The 18032-nt window shown below is 31.1% G+C and overlaps 1 protein-coding gene across 1 annotated transcript in view; it reads left to right on the top strand.

Annotated features, from left to right (window-relative positions):
• The window catches only part of LOC118762202 (titin-like), a 285670-nt gene that overhangs the window by 140350 nt on the left and 127288 nt on the right, over nucleotides 1-18032 (top strand). Inside the window, exons 32-52 of the mRNA XM_036500741.1 lie at nucleotides 400-576; nucleotides 702-851; nucleotides 1097-1219; nucleotides 2268-2459; nucleotides 3090-3273; nucleotides 4746-4864; nucleotides 5043-5167; nucleotides 5815-6035; nucleotides 7204-7500; nucleotides 7855-8009; nucleotides 8513-8661; nucleotides 9418-9556; nucleotides 10016-10196; nucleotides 10456-10643; nucleotides 11247-11567; nucleotides 11932-12152; nucleotides 13459-13769; nucleotides 14687-14884; nucleotides 15630-15917; nucleotides 16477-16907; nucleotides 17715-17973. Coding sequence (XP_036356634.1) covers nucleotides 400-576; nucleotides 702-851; nucleotides 1097-1219; nucleotides 2268-2459; nucleotides 3090-3273; nucleotides 4746-4864; nucleotides 5043-5167; nucleotides 5815-6035; nucleotides 7204-7500; nucleotides 7855-8009; nucleotides 8513-8661; nucleotides 9418-9556; nucleotides 10016-10196; nucleotides 10456-10643; nucleotides 11247-11567; nucleotides 11932-12152; nucleotides 13459-13769; nucleotides 14687-14884; nucleotides 15630-15917; nucleotides 16477-16907; nucleotides 17715-17973 — 4429 coding nt within the window. The remainder of the gene's footprint in view (nucleotides 1-399; nucleotides 577-701; nucleotides 852-1096; nucleotides 1220-2267; nucleotides 2460-3089; nucleotides 3274-4745; nucleotides 4865-5042; nucleotides 5168-5814; nucleotides 6036-7203; nucleotides 7501-7854; nucleotides 8010-8512; nucleotides 8662-9417; nucleotides 9557-10015; nucleotides 10197-10455; nucleotides 10644-11246; nucleotides 11568-11931; nucleotides 12153-13458; nucleotides 13770-14686; nucleotides 14885-15629; nucleotides 15918-16476; nucleotides 16908-17714; nucleotides 17974-18032) is intronic.

Consider the following 18032-nt stretch of genomic DNA (forward strand, 5'->3'; position numbering starts at 1 on the left):
TGTGGGACATATGCATTTCTGCATTGTTACATATTAGTATTGAATGCCAAATTCATCCTTCACAGCCCTCTCAGAATGATAGTTCTAATATGTAAGAACAGCAAACAGTAAATTTTCTGGCAAGAGTAAAGCTTGGCCAAGCTGGAATTAATTAAATAGGCTCATACAAAGCAGCATTGAAAAAGTATATGTATGTACAATGATATGGTATATTTTACTGTACGTATAAGGTTTTTCATATGTTGATGTTTTATGTCAGTTATTTCTTTTAAACAATAAAGGACTCGTGTCAATTTTAAATTAGTTTTGTTCCTTAAGAGCTCTGTAGAAAAATAAACATTATTATTTGTAGTAGTTTAAAATTATGTTTTTTAAATAAATATTAATTCTAACTTTTAGCTTGATGAACTCATAAACAAAACTGAACAAGAGTTCTCAACTACTGAACTGCCATCTGACCTTAACCAAGCTGAAAGGATGCTGGAAGAGCACAAAGTTAAGAAAAGTGAAGTAAATCAATTACTTACTCATACTGCCGATGAAGGCGAAAAAATAGTTGTCCGAGTTAGACAGCAGGTAATTGAAATGTTTAATTTTGCAAATAAATTAACCTGAAATTTTTTTGATAATTATTGCCATGATATATTTTGTAATTCATTAATCTATTTGAAATTAATATACAAATAATTGCTCATTTGTAGGGTGCTGATGCTGCTACTCAGGCTGAAATTAAACATATTATGGAAATTTCTGAAAATTATAAACGTCGCTGGAACCAGACATGGGAAGAACAAGATCGACGTCTAGCACAAAACCTTCAAATTTGTCAGTTCAATTTTGATCTCAGACAGGTATATATTTTATGAAAAGATTTCTTTTGAAAAATTCATAAAATTTATAGGATATAGGATGCTTGAAGTTGAAATTGAACTTATTTTAAGTTTGGAAGCATGTGGCCAGGAAGAAGTTAGTTTTTACGATGTTAATATTTTATTTAATTATTTTTTTTGTATGTTAAAAATAATTTTCTTCCTTTTATGTTCTTTAAGTGTTGTTCTCATTTTCATGTGATTTTTTCTTTTCATTTAATTTTCAGATTCATTCCGAAATAGATGAACTCCACCACCACCTGCAGGCCAGGCGTGGTAATTATGGCAATAATTTGCCTGCTGCAAGGATGACATCACAAGCTTTTAAACAGTTTGAAATGACTGTTGAGGTTGGTTAAAATTTTTTTCTTGTTTTTAAATTCAGTGTAATTTAGTATGCTTGTGTTATTATTTTCCAAATTACTTATAACAAGCATATGAATGCTTATCTACTTAGTGATTTTGACCACAGAACTAAAAGACAGAACTAAGGGAAGCTAAAATGAAATAAATTTTCATATTGTATTTGGTGGGTGCATATTTTATTTGCAATAGAAATAATAAAAAGAAAGAGTTCTTTCTCTGTAGTAGTTCTGATCTTCTAAACTAGCTGCTACTTAGTTTAAATGCAAACGTCTATGACATTGATCATAATTGAATGAGGGAATTATTAATCATTTAAATGGTAGCACTACTTTAAATGTAAAAGACTGACAACTGCATGTGAAGGGTAGGTTTCTCCATCTCAAATAATACATTCTAATTTTTTGAAATGGAAGCATATAAGTACATGCTAAAAGCCAAGGCATAAGCATGTAATTGGTTATATTATAAACAAACAACTTGATCTGAGATTATTGTTAGAAAAAAAGTAAAGATTAACCCCTTAGTATTTCAAAGTGGCCATATCTGGCCCAAATAGTCTACCTGTTTTTTTGTTCAAACTGGCAAGATCATGCCTTTCACACTTACCCTACAATGTGAATCTAAAAATAAACAATTACATTATTGAAACTACAAGATAAAACATGATTAATTGAAAACATTGTGAATAAAAAAGTATTACATTTGACTAAGTAATCTGAATGCTAAGGGGTTAAAAACTAAGTTTTGGAAAATACACCCACATTAGAACTAGTGGTTTAATAATTAGTGATATTGGTCTATGTGTATTTCGTGAGAGATTTAGATATATAATTTTATTTGAGCTACTTCACAAATGTCACTGTATCAAATTGACAACTAAGATAGAACATAGCTTTATACCTATAGGTTATAGAATAACAAAATTTGTTTTGGATCAGAAGCATTTCTGTAATGTTTACTGTTTTTAAGACATTATCAGAATAATTCTCATAGTCATTAATTTAATTTTTTAATTTTTTTTTTTTACTACAGCTTATTGAAAAGAAGATAAACAGTTTCATTAGTACTGCTGAACTAATGGTACAAGACAAACATTATGATTCTGTACATATACATCAAGAAATTGATGTCTTAAAGAAGAAATGGAGTACATTCCACACCAGTGTGACAGATTACCGCTCTCTTTTGGATATTTCTGTGATGTACTTCCAAATGATAGAAGAGGTTTGTATATTTTAGTATTTTCTTCTAATTAGAAACATAATTGTAAAGAAAACTTCAAAGTATATAATGAGAATTGGCAAATTTACAGAGTTATTGAAACAACTGATGAAATACCTTGTGGTATATATATTTTGGTGCCTTGGGTTTTGAGTTCAAATCTCACCATGGTCAAGTTTATGTTTCATCCTTCTGGTATTGCTTTTTACAACCAGATGTATATCCTGCCACCAACCCTAACTTTCCAATAAAGGAATTTCTTATTTCACATGTTTTTAAAGGTGTAACATGAGCAGGACCATCATACCAACATCATCATTCATAACATTATGTGTATGTGTGTGTGTGTGTCTGTGTGCATTTCTTTCAGTTTCTGTCTACTAAATTTACTTTCAAAACTATGGTTGCCCAAATTACCAATCAGTGGGAATGAACCTGAAACCACATGGTTGGGAAATGAACTTCATAACCACAGAGCCCTGTCTGTGTCAATAAAAGAATAGAATTTGAACAAGACTACTAGTAGTGAAGAATTTTGAAGATTGTATACAATAATGTTATTTTATTAAAAATATATGTTGTTTTTTTAAAAAAAAGGACTTATAAATTTTTCTCATTGTTTAATTTTTTTAGACTGAGCAATGGGTCAGAGAAGGTAATCAAATGCTGATCAACATTGGGCGTCAAGCTACTGAATGTCGTCAGCCATCAGATGCAACCACATTGATTATAAAGTTACAAAAGTTTGTTGAAAATGAAAAACCGATAATAGAACAGAAAGTCAACAAAATCTCTGAACTGTCACATGAACTTTACGGTAAGTAAAGTTTTAGCTTCCAACACAAATGGCAGAAACTGAAAGTTTTTATTTTTAGTATAACTCATGAAGAACAATATCTTTATAAGAGAGTTACCTTTATAATTACTCTGCAAATATATATTGATATCAAATAAAATGGCAAACTGGCAGAGTTGTTACAGGATAGGATAGGATAGACTACTTCACAATACTTGTTCTGATGTATTGTGCTCAGAGTTCAAACCCCACCAAAGTCAACTTTGTCTTTCATCCATTTTGTGTCAGTGAAAAGTAGCAATTTAGGATGGTGGAATAACACAACTGTAAGAATGTTGAATTGGATGCTTTACAGTATTTGTTCCAGCTCCTTACATTCTGAGTTCAAATACTGCTATAGCCCATTTGGTTTATTGTCTTTATTTGAGATCCAGTTAGTACTGCTGAACTAATTAGAAACACCATCACCTGATACTTTGGATGATTTTAGCAGAGTCCACTCTGATGCAAGCCAAGTCTCTGGTTTGAGGATACTTCCCTCCCTCTCTTTTACCACCATTCTTTCTGTCTCTGGAAAAAGGTGATGGACACTGCTTCCCTATATAACTAAAACATTAAAAAAAAGGCAGATTTTCAAATTAAATAAAAGAAAACTTAATGACAGCTTTTTGCATCTCACAAACAAAAGATGTGGAGAATATAATTCCAAGAAATTAAGAATTAATCTCAAAGTTAATTTACATGCTTAACTGAAAGTTTTCAGATGCAAAACAACTATGAACATGTTTCCACCTGTTAGACCTCATCAGCTTGGTGTATCCTACTGAAGCTGCCTAGTTAGTTGATATAGACTTTTACATATTGGAAAATGAGTTACATAAAAGTTTTTTGCCAATATAATTTACTTAACTGAAAGATGTAATGAACCAAAAGAAACAAGTCAAATGAGTTAAAGGCATGAATTTCAGTGAGTTAAGGAGTGACGTTCCTAATGAATGATATACACACAAAAAAATTCTTAAGTGAAATTTCTTTATTATCTGATCAGGCTATATACTATGCTGATGAGGTTTATCAGACAGAAACATGGCTATAGTTACCTTTTGTCTGCAAACACAAATCAAATTACCTGTAATCATATGACTAGAGATTAACTCCTAATTTTTTAAAATTATCTCCTCTTTTCACTGAGAGTTGCTAATGAATATTAGATTTTTTTCTTTGTTTTCTTTCTCCATCTAAGAAGTAAATTGATATTTACTAAGAATAATTTTTACATACAACATTCAGTGCACCCATCTTTTTTTTATCCTAATTCATGAGTTATTTCCTGTGGTTGATTTAATTTTTTTATTTATTTTCCAAACATCTTACAAGTTCTTAATTCCATAAAAACTTGATTTAATTCATGTGATTATTTATTAGTTGTATAAAACTAAGACTGAAAAGAAATAATATAACTAATTAAAATATCCTAAATTTGTTCATTTCAGGTGATCAAGGCGCCAACAAGGTTCGCCATGTTGTAGTTTCTTATCAAGATCTTCTTCAGTCTTTCCAACAAGCTGATAATGAATTGTCAGCTTTGAAAGTGAAACTGGAGGGTAATGAGGTAAGTTTTTGATTAATTTTGAATTTACATTTAATATTTGTGTTACTTTGAAAAAAGAAATTACTTTTCATTCTGTAAAATAAATAACTGATTTAAAAGAATTAATTTAAATTATGAGCTATAATTAGAATTGTTTAATGAATATTTCATTAAAAAAATACTCCTTTCTTTTTTAAAGGCTTCGGGTGTTGAGGAACATATCCCAATGCAGATAGATATCCCTGTCAATGAACAGGCAGTTGTGTTGAAGCCTCCCCGCATTACTCAACATCTTAAGAATGCAGAAGTCCTTGAAGGAACTAAGTAAGTTTATTTCATATATTTTCTTCTATTTTAGTTGCAATCTTTATTTCTAAATACTGAAAATTGCATCATTATTTTCTTTAGATATTATTTTGTAATAATAAAAACTGAAGTTTTAGATGTCCTTCCATTCACATTGGTAAAATTAGAGTTAGTTAAAATTTGATTCAGACAAATCTTAAGCTTAGCAGCATGTGATGTATTATCATCACCACCACTTAACCTGTTTTCCATGCTGGCATGGGCTGGATAGTTTGACAGAAGCTGGTGAGCTAGAGGACTGTGTCAAGCTCTACTGTCTGCTTTGGCATGGTGTCTGTGGTTTGATGCCCTTCCTAATGCTAAGTTAATATCTAAAATTATATTCTAATATTTTGGGACCAAAATCCCTTTGTCAGAATACTACAATGAGGAATTATTTGGAATCTGTTATATTGGAATGGATAAATAAAATAATAGGTAACACACTAACATTTTCATTGCCGTCAACATTTCAAAATTTATCCATTTCTCACTGTTGTAGCCTTTGAATAACATACTACATCAGTTGTGATAATATTTAACTGACAAAAAATTGAAAAATTAAGTGCAAAATTGATTTTCACATAATCAAAATTGAGTTATTACATTTTTGTTGTCATTTTCAGGTTTATTTTTGAATGTCACATCGAAAGTGATGAAATTCCAGAGGTTAAATGGTTCAAAGACAACCTTCCTTTAACAAGTCCTGATTATGAAACACGTTTTGAGAATGGTGTAGCTACTTTAACTATTGAAGAAACATTTTCTGAAGATACTGCTCGTTACACTTGTCGTGTGACAAACCAGGCTGGAACAGCCGAATCTTCAGCTCATCTAAATGTTAAAGGTAAATATTTTATTTTTAATTTGTAGAAATTATTTGGTTATTATAGCTGTTGTTGTTGAGACCCCTCAATAGGGCATTGTTCTTGTGTCTGGGACAGTGCTGTAGCTGCACTTTCAGATATTTTAAACCAATTCCAAAAAGGAGTCATCCAATTGATTGGCATAAAGCCACTCACAGATATGGTCCAACCTCAGGCACACATATACACTGTACTTTCTTTTTCTTTTATCCTGCAACTATAATTGCTACTGCTTCTCAGAGCTGGTTGGGTTTTGACTATTTTCACTTAGGCATTCCCACCCCATTCATGTGTTCTCCTATCATCATCTTTTTTGTGTATATCACCCTAGGTCCTACACTAATCACTATGTCCACTCCTTTCTACTCAGATAAACAGCCCTTTAGAATTCCCTCCTTGCTCATGTTTTACCACAAGTTTAACTTACAGAGATTCAATAGGAACATTAATCATATCATTGTCACTTGTCTAGGAATGCCTTTGAAGCCCATGAGCACTACTCCTTCCTCCAAACCTAGCTAGTAAAATGCATTAAAAAACATCTGTTTCAGTAGGGCTTTTGTACTGCACTTGGTGTGCAAGTGTCTGTGTAAACAGTTTTATTATTATTTTGTTTAGTCTTCAAAAGAAATTATACCAGTTTTTTCAATATTAATTATTTCTACAGAAGTCTTGGGATTAATTGTTTATAGGATATAGGGAATCCATCAAAATACATCGCTTTTAATAAAGTATATTATATATATATCACAAAACTAATACATTTTTTATATTTAACCCTTTTGATACCAAGCCACCCAAGACCCCCACCCCATAACTTCAGTGATACAAATTTCCTTTTATATAGTGATCTAAGTTAATCTGTCATTAAAATTTCTTGTTAATTTAAATTCCAAACACCACTTTCATAAGGACAAAGTTTATTTGCTAAGTTTTAAATTATTTTCAAAATTAATTGACACAAAGGCAGTTTATTTCAACAGAAATATAGTTAAAAAAGCTTTAAATATATACAAACTTAAACTGTTTATAAAATAATTTTATTAAAAGCGATGTATTTCATGTATGTAGATATTTAGTGTGATTATCAACATGAGTTATTCATAGAATATGTGTACATTTTTTTCATGGTTGATTTTTACTTTTCAGAAACACATCAACAGATAATTCCACCAGATATCATAAAGAATTTAAAATCAGCTGACATTTTGGAAGGAAGTCCATTTACCTTTGAGTGTCAAATTACTGGTATGCCCACACCTAGTATCTCATGGTACAAAGATGACCAAAATATTGACAACTCTCCTGATTTCGTCATTACAAAAATAAATGGAACCTGTTGTTTGAAAATCCGTAAAGTTACAATGCAAGAAGGTGCACGCTACACTTGCCGTGCCAATAATGCCGGTGGTGAAGCTTCTTCATCTGCTCGCTTGACTGTGAAACGTAAGGAATATTAATTTGTGTTCTATCTAGCTTGAATTTAAAACTTGTTTTTGTGAAAGAATTTGTAAATATTTTAAAGATTATCAAAGGCATTGCTCCAGCATGAGCACAATCCAATGATAGAAACTGGTAAACATAAGATAATAAAAGGATATAAATTAACATAAAAAAATCAAATGCATAGAACTTAATACAAATTAGTCCACTCCAAATTTTTTTTATCAGATAGGAATTATATAAATTTTCATTTTATATGAAAAATTTAAATACCATTTAAAAAAAATTTGTTTGTTATGTATGTATTCCAAAAGAATAGTATTTTTCACCTGTTTTTATCTTATATTTATAATTTAGCTTTGGAGAAACCAATTATACACGAACCTCTGATGAATCGAACAATTAATGAAGGCAAAAGTATTAGCTTTCGTATTGTTTTCTCTGGAGTTCCTAATCCTGAAGTTCTATGGTTTAGAGGAACAGAACAAATTATCAATTCCAATGTTTTTAAGGTATATTGAATTCTGATTTAATTACTAATAAATAATATTTAATTTGATAAATTAAATCAATATTCAGTTACTGATACTGTTTTTCATTATTTTTTCCATAAACCATTTTCTTAAAAACTGAATAATTTAATTTTCATAATTTAGTGTTTCAAATCTAAAGGCTAATAAAAAAAAATTGTCATAAGAAAACAATTTCTATGAAATTTTTATGATAATTTTGTTGTATCTGGGGAAGGTCATGATATCAATAATAAACACAAGCACTAGTTTTATTTCACTTCTTTATCTTTTATTTGCCAATTGGCTCGCTATCTAATCAATTGTTTAGTTATTAGATCAATTACTCAATCAGCTATGGCTAGTATGTCCCTTGTTACAACATAAATGAACTAAAACAAAAATAATCAAAAGTCGTTAATAATTAATTATCATTGTTAAGTATTTCTTACTGTCGAAATTTATTTGCAAAATATTTAATTGGAAATATTTATTTTTATTTTTAGATTTCAACTGATCATAATATTTCCATATTGGATATAATGGAAGCTTATCCAGAAGATTCTGGTCCCTATTCTGTATTGGTTCAAAACCCTGCGGGTGAAGCTCGCTCATCATGCCAGTTGACCATTGAACAAATATATTCCAGTACTGGGTACATATATATATTTTCAATTCTTCATCATACACTAAATTTTAAAAAATTACTCTTGGCATATGGCCTTGATCATTGCTGTTAAAATCATTCTGAAGATAGGTAAAATATGAGATAGTGGTATGTAGCCCTGGCCTTGGTTATTTAAAAGATGTATCTAGCTATTTATTTGGTCTGTAGATTCTTGTTTGTAGAACAATCAACTATTTAATAAATGTATATGTGTACATACACTCTCATATATATACATAGATATGCATATACATAGTATGTATGTATATATATATGATATATATACAAATATATGCTAATGGTGTAAGCAAGTTCTAATTAAAATATTTCTAAAAATTATATTTCCGCCTTACTAGCACTTGTGCTAGTGGCACGTGAAAAAATCATTTGAGCAAGGTCATTGCCAGTGCCGCTGGACTGGCTCCTGTGCAGGTGGCACATAAAAAGCACCATTTGAGCGTGGCCGTTGCCAGTACCACCTGAATGGCCCTCGTGCCGGTGGCACGTAAAAGCACCCACTACACTCTCGGAGTGGTTGGCGTTAGGAAGGGCATCCAGCTGTAGAAATTCTGCCAGATCAGATTGGAGTCTGGTGCAGCCATCTGGTTCGCCAGACCTCAGTCAAATCATCCAACCCATGCTAGCATGGAAAGCGGACGTTAAATGATGATGATGATGATATATTTCATTATGCATGATAATTTACAGTTTTAATTCTTAATTTGTCTCTACTTTTATTTGCAGAGAGGAGATGTCTCAGTCATCAACTGATGTTGAACCAGTAAAACCATTTTTCTCTCAGCTTCTTCAAGCAACTGCTGAAGTTATTGAAGGAAGCCGAGTTCGGCTTGACTGCATTATTGTAGGAAATCCCGAACCTGAGGTGAGAAAGCTCTATTTCATTAACTCTTTCAATCTATGATAAAGTTTTCTTTCCAGTTGCATAAAACCTCACAATAAAGTATTTAACTTTATCTTAGTAGCAAATTTTAACACATTAGAAGCACATGTTAAATATTCACACAAATTTTCTTTGTAACTATTGAATTATCAATAATTAAATAAGTTCCTATAATTACAAAGGTGTATAGAACAAAAAATATAAGTATTGTATGTCTCACGTTGGAATCTAAAATTTTTGCAAATTACAAAAGTGTGCTTTATAATCTGGTTTATTTATTTCATAGTAATTTACCCAATAGTCATGATATGTTAATTGCATTATCTGGAAATAGATACAATGTTTTGTCAAAAAATTTTAAAAGCAGAAACTATTCAAACTATCTCTAAATGAAATATTCTTTTAAAGAACCATGTTAACATCTCTTCTATTTAATTTTAGGTGATCTGGTATCATAATGATAAGCCAGTAAAAGAATCAAAGGACATACAGTTGTTATTTGAAGGTGATAGATGTACTCTTGTCATTAGAGAGGTGTATTTAGAAGATGCAGGTCTATATAGATGTGTAGCACGTAATCCTCATGGTGTTGCTGAAAGTCAATGCAAACTAATTGTTGAAGGTATTTAAATTTTTCGAATTTCTACTTTATATCTAATATTTAAATTAACTTTGAGCTAAGGTTATATTTAAAAAATATTAAAACATATCTTTAAAACAATAAATTTAGAATTGATATAAACAAATTCTTTCCTTTTTGAGCATTAATGGAAACATTTAGACATGGTGGGTAATTGTTATAAACTTAATCTGCCATTAATATATATTTATTACTAATGAGAAAATGATCTTCAGTTCATAAAAATCAATATATTTTTCAGCTCTGAGTGAAATGAGTGACGGCTCTGGTACAGATTTGGTTGCACCAACTTTCCCAGAACTGCTCACTGATGTAGCCAGCAAACCAGGTGAAAATGTTACTTTGAGATGTACTGTTCATGGTATGCCAATTCCCGAAGTTCAGTGGTTTAAAGAAGGTATATTGATTGAACCATCTTCTAAATATAAGGTTAGTAATATTTATAATTATATGTGTATAATTTAAGGTGCATATTTGTGAATAATGAATGATATTTATTACAAAGGTTCAAAATGATATTACATAAAACTTCTATGTTAAAATATGAAAGCTTCATATTACCCTTCATGACTTGTTAAATTAAAAATGTCACCAAATACATTATTAGCACTGTATAATGCATTATACAGTGCTAATAATACATTATTATTTTGTCTGCCACTACGTTCTGAGTTCAAATTCCGCCGAGGTCGACTTTGCCTTTCGTCCTTTCAGGATCGATTAAATAAGTACCAATGCACTGAGGTCGATATAATTGACTTAATCCATTTGTTTGTCCCCTCTGTGTGTAGCCCCTTGTGGGCAGTAAAGAAATAAGAAATTGTATTGTGTGTTTCTTAACCCATATTTCATTATCTGAAGGTAGCAGTTTTAGAGTTACAGCAGCAAAACCAAAGAAAAATATTCTTCATATAAAATTGTATACAATTCTGAAGAAGTTAGTTAATTTTGACAGTTCTTATTAAAGGATTTGATAAGTTAAATATTTAATGACTAGTTCTAATGTAATTCAAATAATTTTTTTCCTTTCAGACCGTCTGTAATGGCGATGTGCATTCACTTATAATTCCTGAAACTTTTGGAGAAGACAGTGGCACTTTCATGGTAAAAGCTGTCAATCCTGCCGGAGAAGCTAAATGTTATGGAAAATTATTAATTAAATCTGAGAAACAGTCAGGAGTGGAACAATTAACTATGGTTCGTCGTACAGTTGAGAAAGTAACTACTGTTACAAGAACTGAAGAAATTAAACAGTCACCTCCAGAATTTACTAAATTGTTTCAAGATGTTACAGTGAAACAAGGCGAGCCAGTTATGCTTGAGTGCATAATTACTGGAACACCTAAACCAAAAGTAATTATTACATATTTTTCTTCCAAATTGAAAATAATTTTAGATTTTAAACCTCAAAAACTCATTTGGTTGCATTGCTACGGCTGCAGTTGTATTTCTTATTGTGGGTTAATCAATTTGATCTTTGAATTAAATACCTTGTAATGTTTAGCTTCATCCTTCTATTTTATGTGTTCAATTCCTTCCAAGAACAACTTAACATTTTTATACCTTCAAAAGCTATAGAATTTTAAAAATATTATAACTTAATTACTGCTGTTTTTTTTTTTTATCCCATGTAAGCAAGTAAACAAAACTTATTTAATGTGAAATTGGTATTATTTAGCAATTATATTTCCTTATTGTATTTGTTTCTAAATTTTAGGTTGTTTGGCAATACAATGGAGACATCATTGATATAAGACAACATCAACCTTGTATGGAAGGAGACAAATATCGTTTGATCATTCCAAAAGCTAGTGAACGTGATGCTGGAAGATTCACCGTTACAGCTGAGAATCCTTCAGGAAGAGCAACATGTTCAGCACGAGTCATTGTTGAGAAAGTTCTACCAGTTCCAATGGAAGCTAGTTACCAATCTCAATTGTACGTTTTCAACTATGAAATGTAGTATTTATTAAACAGTATTTAATCACTTATTTTGTTAGTCACTATAAGGTATCCCTTTCTTTAAATGCTAATCAATCATTTCTCTTAAACTTTGAGACTGTAGCTTTTAGGAAACCATATTCTAAATACTGAGTTTAGGAGAATATTTTGAACATAAAGAAAAAGTAGCTCTTTTCTTAGCAAGAGACGACCAAAGTAATGGTAAACTTTAAGACCAGATTCAATTATTTACGTGTGTTCTTTTGGCTTACAACAGCATTTTCAATATTCTCTCTCACACTCTGTCTGTGACTTTGGTTACTGATGTCAGTCACAAAGTGTATACTTCTCCATGCTATATTTATCTGCTTCCTTAGCTTATATACTTTTAAAATCAATGTATCTCTTAATTTTCCAATAGATTAATGCTAGATTCCTTCATGCTTACCACTAAATATCACAGTTCTAATTCATGCATATTTCATTTAGAGAAAAATAACTTGAATTCTAATCCCAAATTAACTTATTTATCTGTGTAGAAGGACAAACTTATACATACAACATATATTTTATATGTACTGGTTTAACTTATTGATCAACAATCAAAATGGAAGGAAGGACTGATGTGTAGATGTAAAAAAATGTAAATAAAGCTTTAGATATAGGCATTGGAGTGGCTGTGTGGTAAGTAGCTTGCTTACGAACCACATGGTTTAAGGTTCAGTCCCACTCCATTGCACCTTGGGCAAGTGTCTTTTACTATAGCCTCGGGCCGACCAAAGCCTTGTGAGTGGATTTGGTAGACGGAAACTGAAAGAAGCCCGTCGTATATATATATATATATATATATATATATATATATATATATGTATGTGTGTGTATATGTTTGTGTGTCTGTGTTTGTCCCCCAACATTGCTTGACAACTGATGCTGGTGTGTTTACGTCCCCGTAACTTAGCAGTTCAGCAAAAGAGACCAATAGAATAAATACTAGGCTTACAAAGAATAAGTCCTAGGGTCGATTTGCTCGACTAAAGGTGGTGCTCCAGCATGGCCACAGTCACATGACTGAAACAAGTAAAAGAGTAAAGAGTATAGATGAATCCATAGATTTAGTAGGTTTAGTTGACTTGAAAAAATATAGCGATTAATCAAATTCTTTTCAATTTACTCTAAAGTATAAATGATTACATCTGATTTAATAAATTTGCTTGTAAAAATCTTCTTTAGTGTATTTTTAAGATTACTTACCTAAAAGAAATAAACCTTTTGAGTAATGTGTTATGTTGTTCTGATGTTACAGTACTCGAACAGTCACTCAATCAGAAACAAGATTAAGCCGGATAATTGCTGATATGCAAGAAAAGAGCATGTCAGGAATGGAACATCATTCTACTACCATTACTACACAAGTACCACCAAAGTTCGAAGTAATGGGCGCACCTGTTGCTACCCATGATAGATTTGCTACCTCGATCACAACTGATCTCGCCCCACAATACCAACAAGTAGATCTCAGGATTGAAGTTCCTATACCACCAAAATTCCTTCAAGCCCTCAAAAATATTACTGCTCTTGAGGGCACCAAAGTCACTTTTGATGGTGTTGTCACTGGTAAGAATTACATTTCAATGGTAGATTTTAATCCATTTGTATATCATTTAATAATTTGATAATTTTAAATTGAAATAGCTTTAAACTATTCAACACAGCAAAAATTAACTGATTAAGTAGTACTAAATAGTATTAATATTTAAAATATTTTCAAGATATAAACCTTGAATCTTTTTAGATATACGTGAAAAGCATTAAATAAATATTTTGCCTCCAAATTTTTCACTCATCAATTGTAATTTTCATGTAATTTTAATGCTTTTTTAATAACTAGTTATGTAGGTGAAATGTTTTTTTTCCTTTTTTTCCTAAGGACTTAATTGAAAACTGTTAATAGTCTTAACAAAACAACAAAATTCTGTATGCAAAATTTCTCTCTGAAATAGACTTAATAAATCCTAAAAAAAATAAAACTACAGTAGTGAGTCTATTAACCCTCTGGATTAGCATTTCCTAATCTTTTTACTCTTGGTGAACTCTTGAAAGATATTCCACATTTCAAGGAACCCATACATAAGAATTAATATATATCTTCCTTTCTTTTACTGCTGTTCTTTCCATACATCCACCTGCAATAGTGTCTACTTTGTTACACTCTCCAGTTCTATGCTCATACAACAAAAAATATGTTCCTCTCAACCTAAAATCATCACAGACTCTCTCTCTCTCTCTCTTTCATAGTCTCCTTCACTTATGGCTTGAAATTTAGTATAATGATCATTCCATAAAATATTATAATGGATGTTGTACCTATAGGGATTGTCTAAAGCTTATATATAGAATATTAATTCTTTTGGGAAAGCAATCTTATAAGAATCTTTGGCTTATTATGATAATTAAAAGTTCAAACATTTCAATTTTTGATTGAATGGTTTTGTTTTACTTCAAGCTAACAAAATACTCAAAATTGATTTTAGGTAAACCTGAACCCAGTATCAAATGGTATAAGAAAGATAAAGAAATTACTGACGGAGCAGACTTTGAAATTTCATACAAAGACGGCCGTGTTTCTCTTACCATACCAGAAGTTCTTGAAGAGCAATCAGGCCAAGTTACTTGTACAGCATCTAATTATGTTGGATGTGCATCAAGTACTGCTGAACTGATTGTTAGAGGTAAGTATCATAAATTTATATTAACTAAATTTCTACTTTGGTACACGATTTTTATTTGTCTTTGATAAAAATAATGAAAAAAAGGAATTAAATTACAAAAGAGACATCCCCTATATTAACGAAACATTCACCATCAATCTCTGGACATTACTATCTCACATCCAAGGACTTATAGGGTTGGTTTCCGTGCTTCCATGGTGTATAAGTGATCAAAATCATAACACTCCTCTTGAATGGGATGGGATGCCAGTCCATCACAAGGTTACTCATTTTCCTGAGCTGATTAGACTGGAGCAATGTGAAAGTGTTTTGTTCAAGAACACAATACACTGTCTGGTCTGGGAAGTGAAATCACAATTGTTCAATGAAAAGTGCAACACTCTAACCATTAGGCCATGCCCCTTTACTTATTGAAACATTGCATTTCTGAATATCTTATCATAAAATGAAACATATTTTCTATTAACTTTGATGTTCATGGAAGTAAGTGGGAAGTAAATTTTACATTATGAAATTCTATGATCGAGCACGATTTTGAAGAATGCAATGCTTCTGCAATATGGATGTAGTGGAGGATGTCTATCTTATATTTCAATTAACAAAAATTCATCATTCATGATGACACAAGTAATTAAAAATTTTCAAAAGTTACATTGTAATTTGTATAATCTTTTTAATATATTGTGTATATAATTAGTTATTAATAAATTTATGTCTTATGATTTTCATATTTTATATTTTTTAGCTTCCATGATACCACCATCTTTCACTGAAAGACTTCAAAGACGCCAAGTTAAAGAAGGAGAATCTGTAAAATTAACTGTTCGTGTTGCTGGTACACCTGCCCCACAAGTCATGTGGTATAGGGAAGGATCCCGCATTGTTAGTTCCCCTGATTTTGAAATCATCCAAGAGGGAGATATTCATACTCTCTACATTCCAGAGGTTTTCTATGAAGATTCAGGAAAATTTACTGTCAAAGCTAAAAATCCTGCTGGAGAAGCAGAATGTATGGCTGAATTGAGAGTGCAAGGTAATCTAGATTTCCTTCTCTTTCAGAAAACACTTTTATTTCATCATATAATACCTAAAAGTTAAATGTAGCTTTCTATTACAATTGCTTAACTATTTCCTATATAAATGAAATAACATTTTGTTGTGTCTAGGGAAAGTCATTATGCCAATATTATTAACACACACACTGGTTCAATTCCATTCTTTTATTATTAGTCAGTTGGTTAAATATCTAGCTGTTTGTTCAATTTGGTTAATTGATTAGTTAGTTGGATATTTAACCAATTGACTAATAATAAAGAAGTGAAATTGAACCAGTGTATGTGTTAATAATATTGGCATAATGACTCTCCCCGGACACAACGAAATTTGCTTCAACACGAATTTATGTAAAGAATCTTGCAAACCAGATACAAAAACAAAATGAAATAAAAGCTTTACAGATATAGAAGAATAGCTATTATAAAATTAGTAAAGTTTGTTTGCTAACATAATGCTCATTCAATGTACGTTTATATTTTTACAAATATATATATTTTGATCAAATATTTGTAATGAACTTCTTATCTTTAATATAGCACCCCCACCACCAGTAGTGGAGAGTTTTGCGCATATGAAACCTGTTGTGCCTACACATCAGGCAGATGTTTACATGCGCCCAGTTGAACCACCACAGCCGATTCAAGAACCTGTACATCCTTCACCAATTAGACATGTACAAGCTCCTGTTCCTAAACCAGTTCCTAAGCCTGCACAAGAACCTACTCTCAAACCTACACATAAAGAGAAACCTGAAAAACCTTCTCCAATAAAAAGTGTACAACCTCCAGTACCTGTTCCTCCAGCTGATGTTAAAATGGACGTGGATGAACCGGAACAAACTTTGCCACCCTTTGAAAAACGTCTTAAACTTTTTGACCAACCAGCTGAAGTACCAGAACCTGTGGTTCCAGCTGCAGTTAAACCACAGATGAAACCTGCTCCTCATCTTAAGCCATCTTTCCCTAAGGTACTGTTTACTTTTAATTCTTTTATTTGAATTACTAATTCATGATTAAAGGCTATCTTTGTAAAATAATTCTTTAACAATAAAAAATTTGTGCTATTTGCCTTTTTTTAAAAATAAAATTATAAAAGTTGTAATTGCTGAAGCATTTGCTGAAGTATAGCTCTATATAGTTTTAAAAGTTGAATTGAAAAGCACTTATTATATTATCAGCATTCCATTATAACTTCTAATTTGAAATTATTTATTTTAACTGTAACAAAATAATTGAAAAATTATTGAGGAGTGATATCTCTATTGATATGAATTAACTGAATAAAAATCTGAAAAATATCCACCCTTCCGTCTTCTTCGCCCACTATTCCTGGGAGGGCTGTTTAAGCACCTCCTTCATAAGATCCTATCAGAAGCAAACATTATTAAATTTTTGGGCTGGAATACCAAGCATGACCAACTGAGACTATGGATATTAATAAAACATCTTGTTCTTGGTTTATTCCTAAGTCTCTTGCTGAATGGCTTGACTTGATTCTTTACTACAACATTCTAATCACATGTTTGTAGTACTTGAGCTGTGACCTCTCAATGCAGAGAAGTAGCAAGTCAAATATTAATACCAGCCTCATGCCTGGTGTGAACAAGATCACCAAAAGCTGCAATATACAATAGATATTAAATTATTTCTACTCTTATACAGAATGATTATGCGGTACAATTAATTATTTAAGATAATTTTTTTTTAAAAAATATACTCACTAGTAAGGTTAATTAATTGTAATAATTTTATTTTCTTAAATTTATTTTTTATAGCCACTTCAGAATATTACTGTCAATGAAGGTGAAAAAGTAATCTTTGAAGTCATTATCACTGGTAACCCTGAACCTGTTGTTAAATGGTTTAAAAATGAAAAGATTATTCACAATTCTCCAGATTTTGAAATCACATACATCAATGGTGTCAGCAAACTTGCAATTGCTGAGGTATTTGCTGAAGATTCTGGCCAATACAAATGTGTTGCTACAAATGTACAAGGTACTAACACATCCACTGCTTACTTAGATGTAAAAGGTAGGTATTTTTTCTTTCTGGTAATGATTTTTCTTGCACATTTCTTCCTAAAATTTCTT

The sequence above is a fragment of the Octopus sinensis genome, linkage group LG2 (genome assembly GCF_006345805.1).
Source record: "Octopus sinensis linkage group LG2, ASM634580v1, whole genome shotgun sequence".
Taxonomy (NCBI): Eukaryota; Metazoa; Mollusca; class Cephalopoda; order Octopoda; family Octopodidae; genus Octopus; species Octopus sinensis.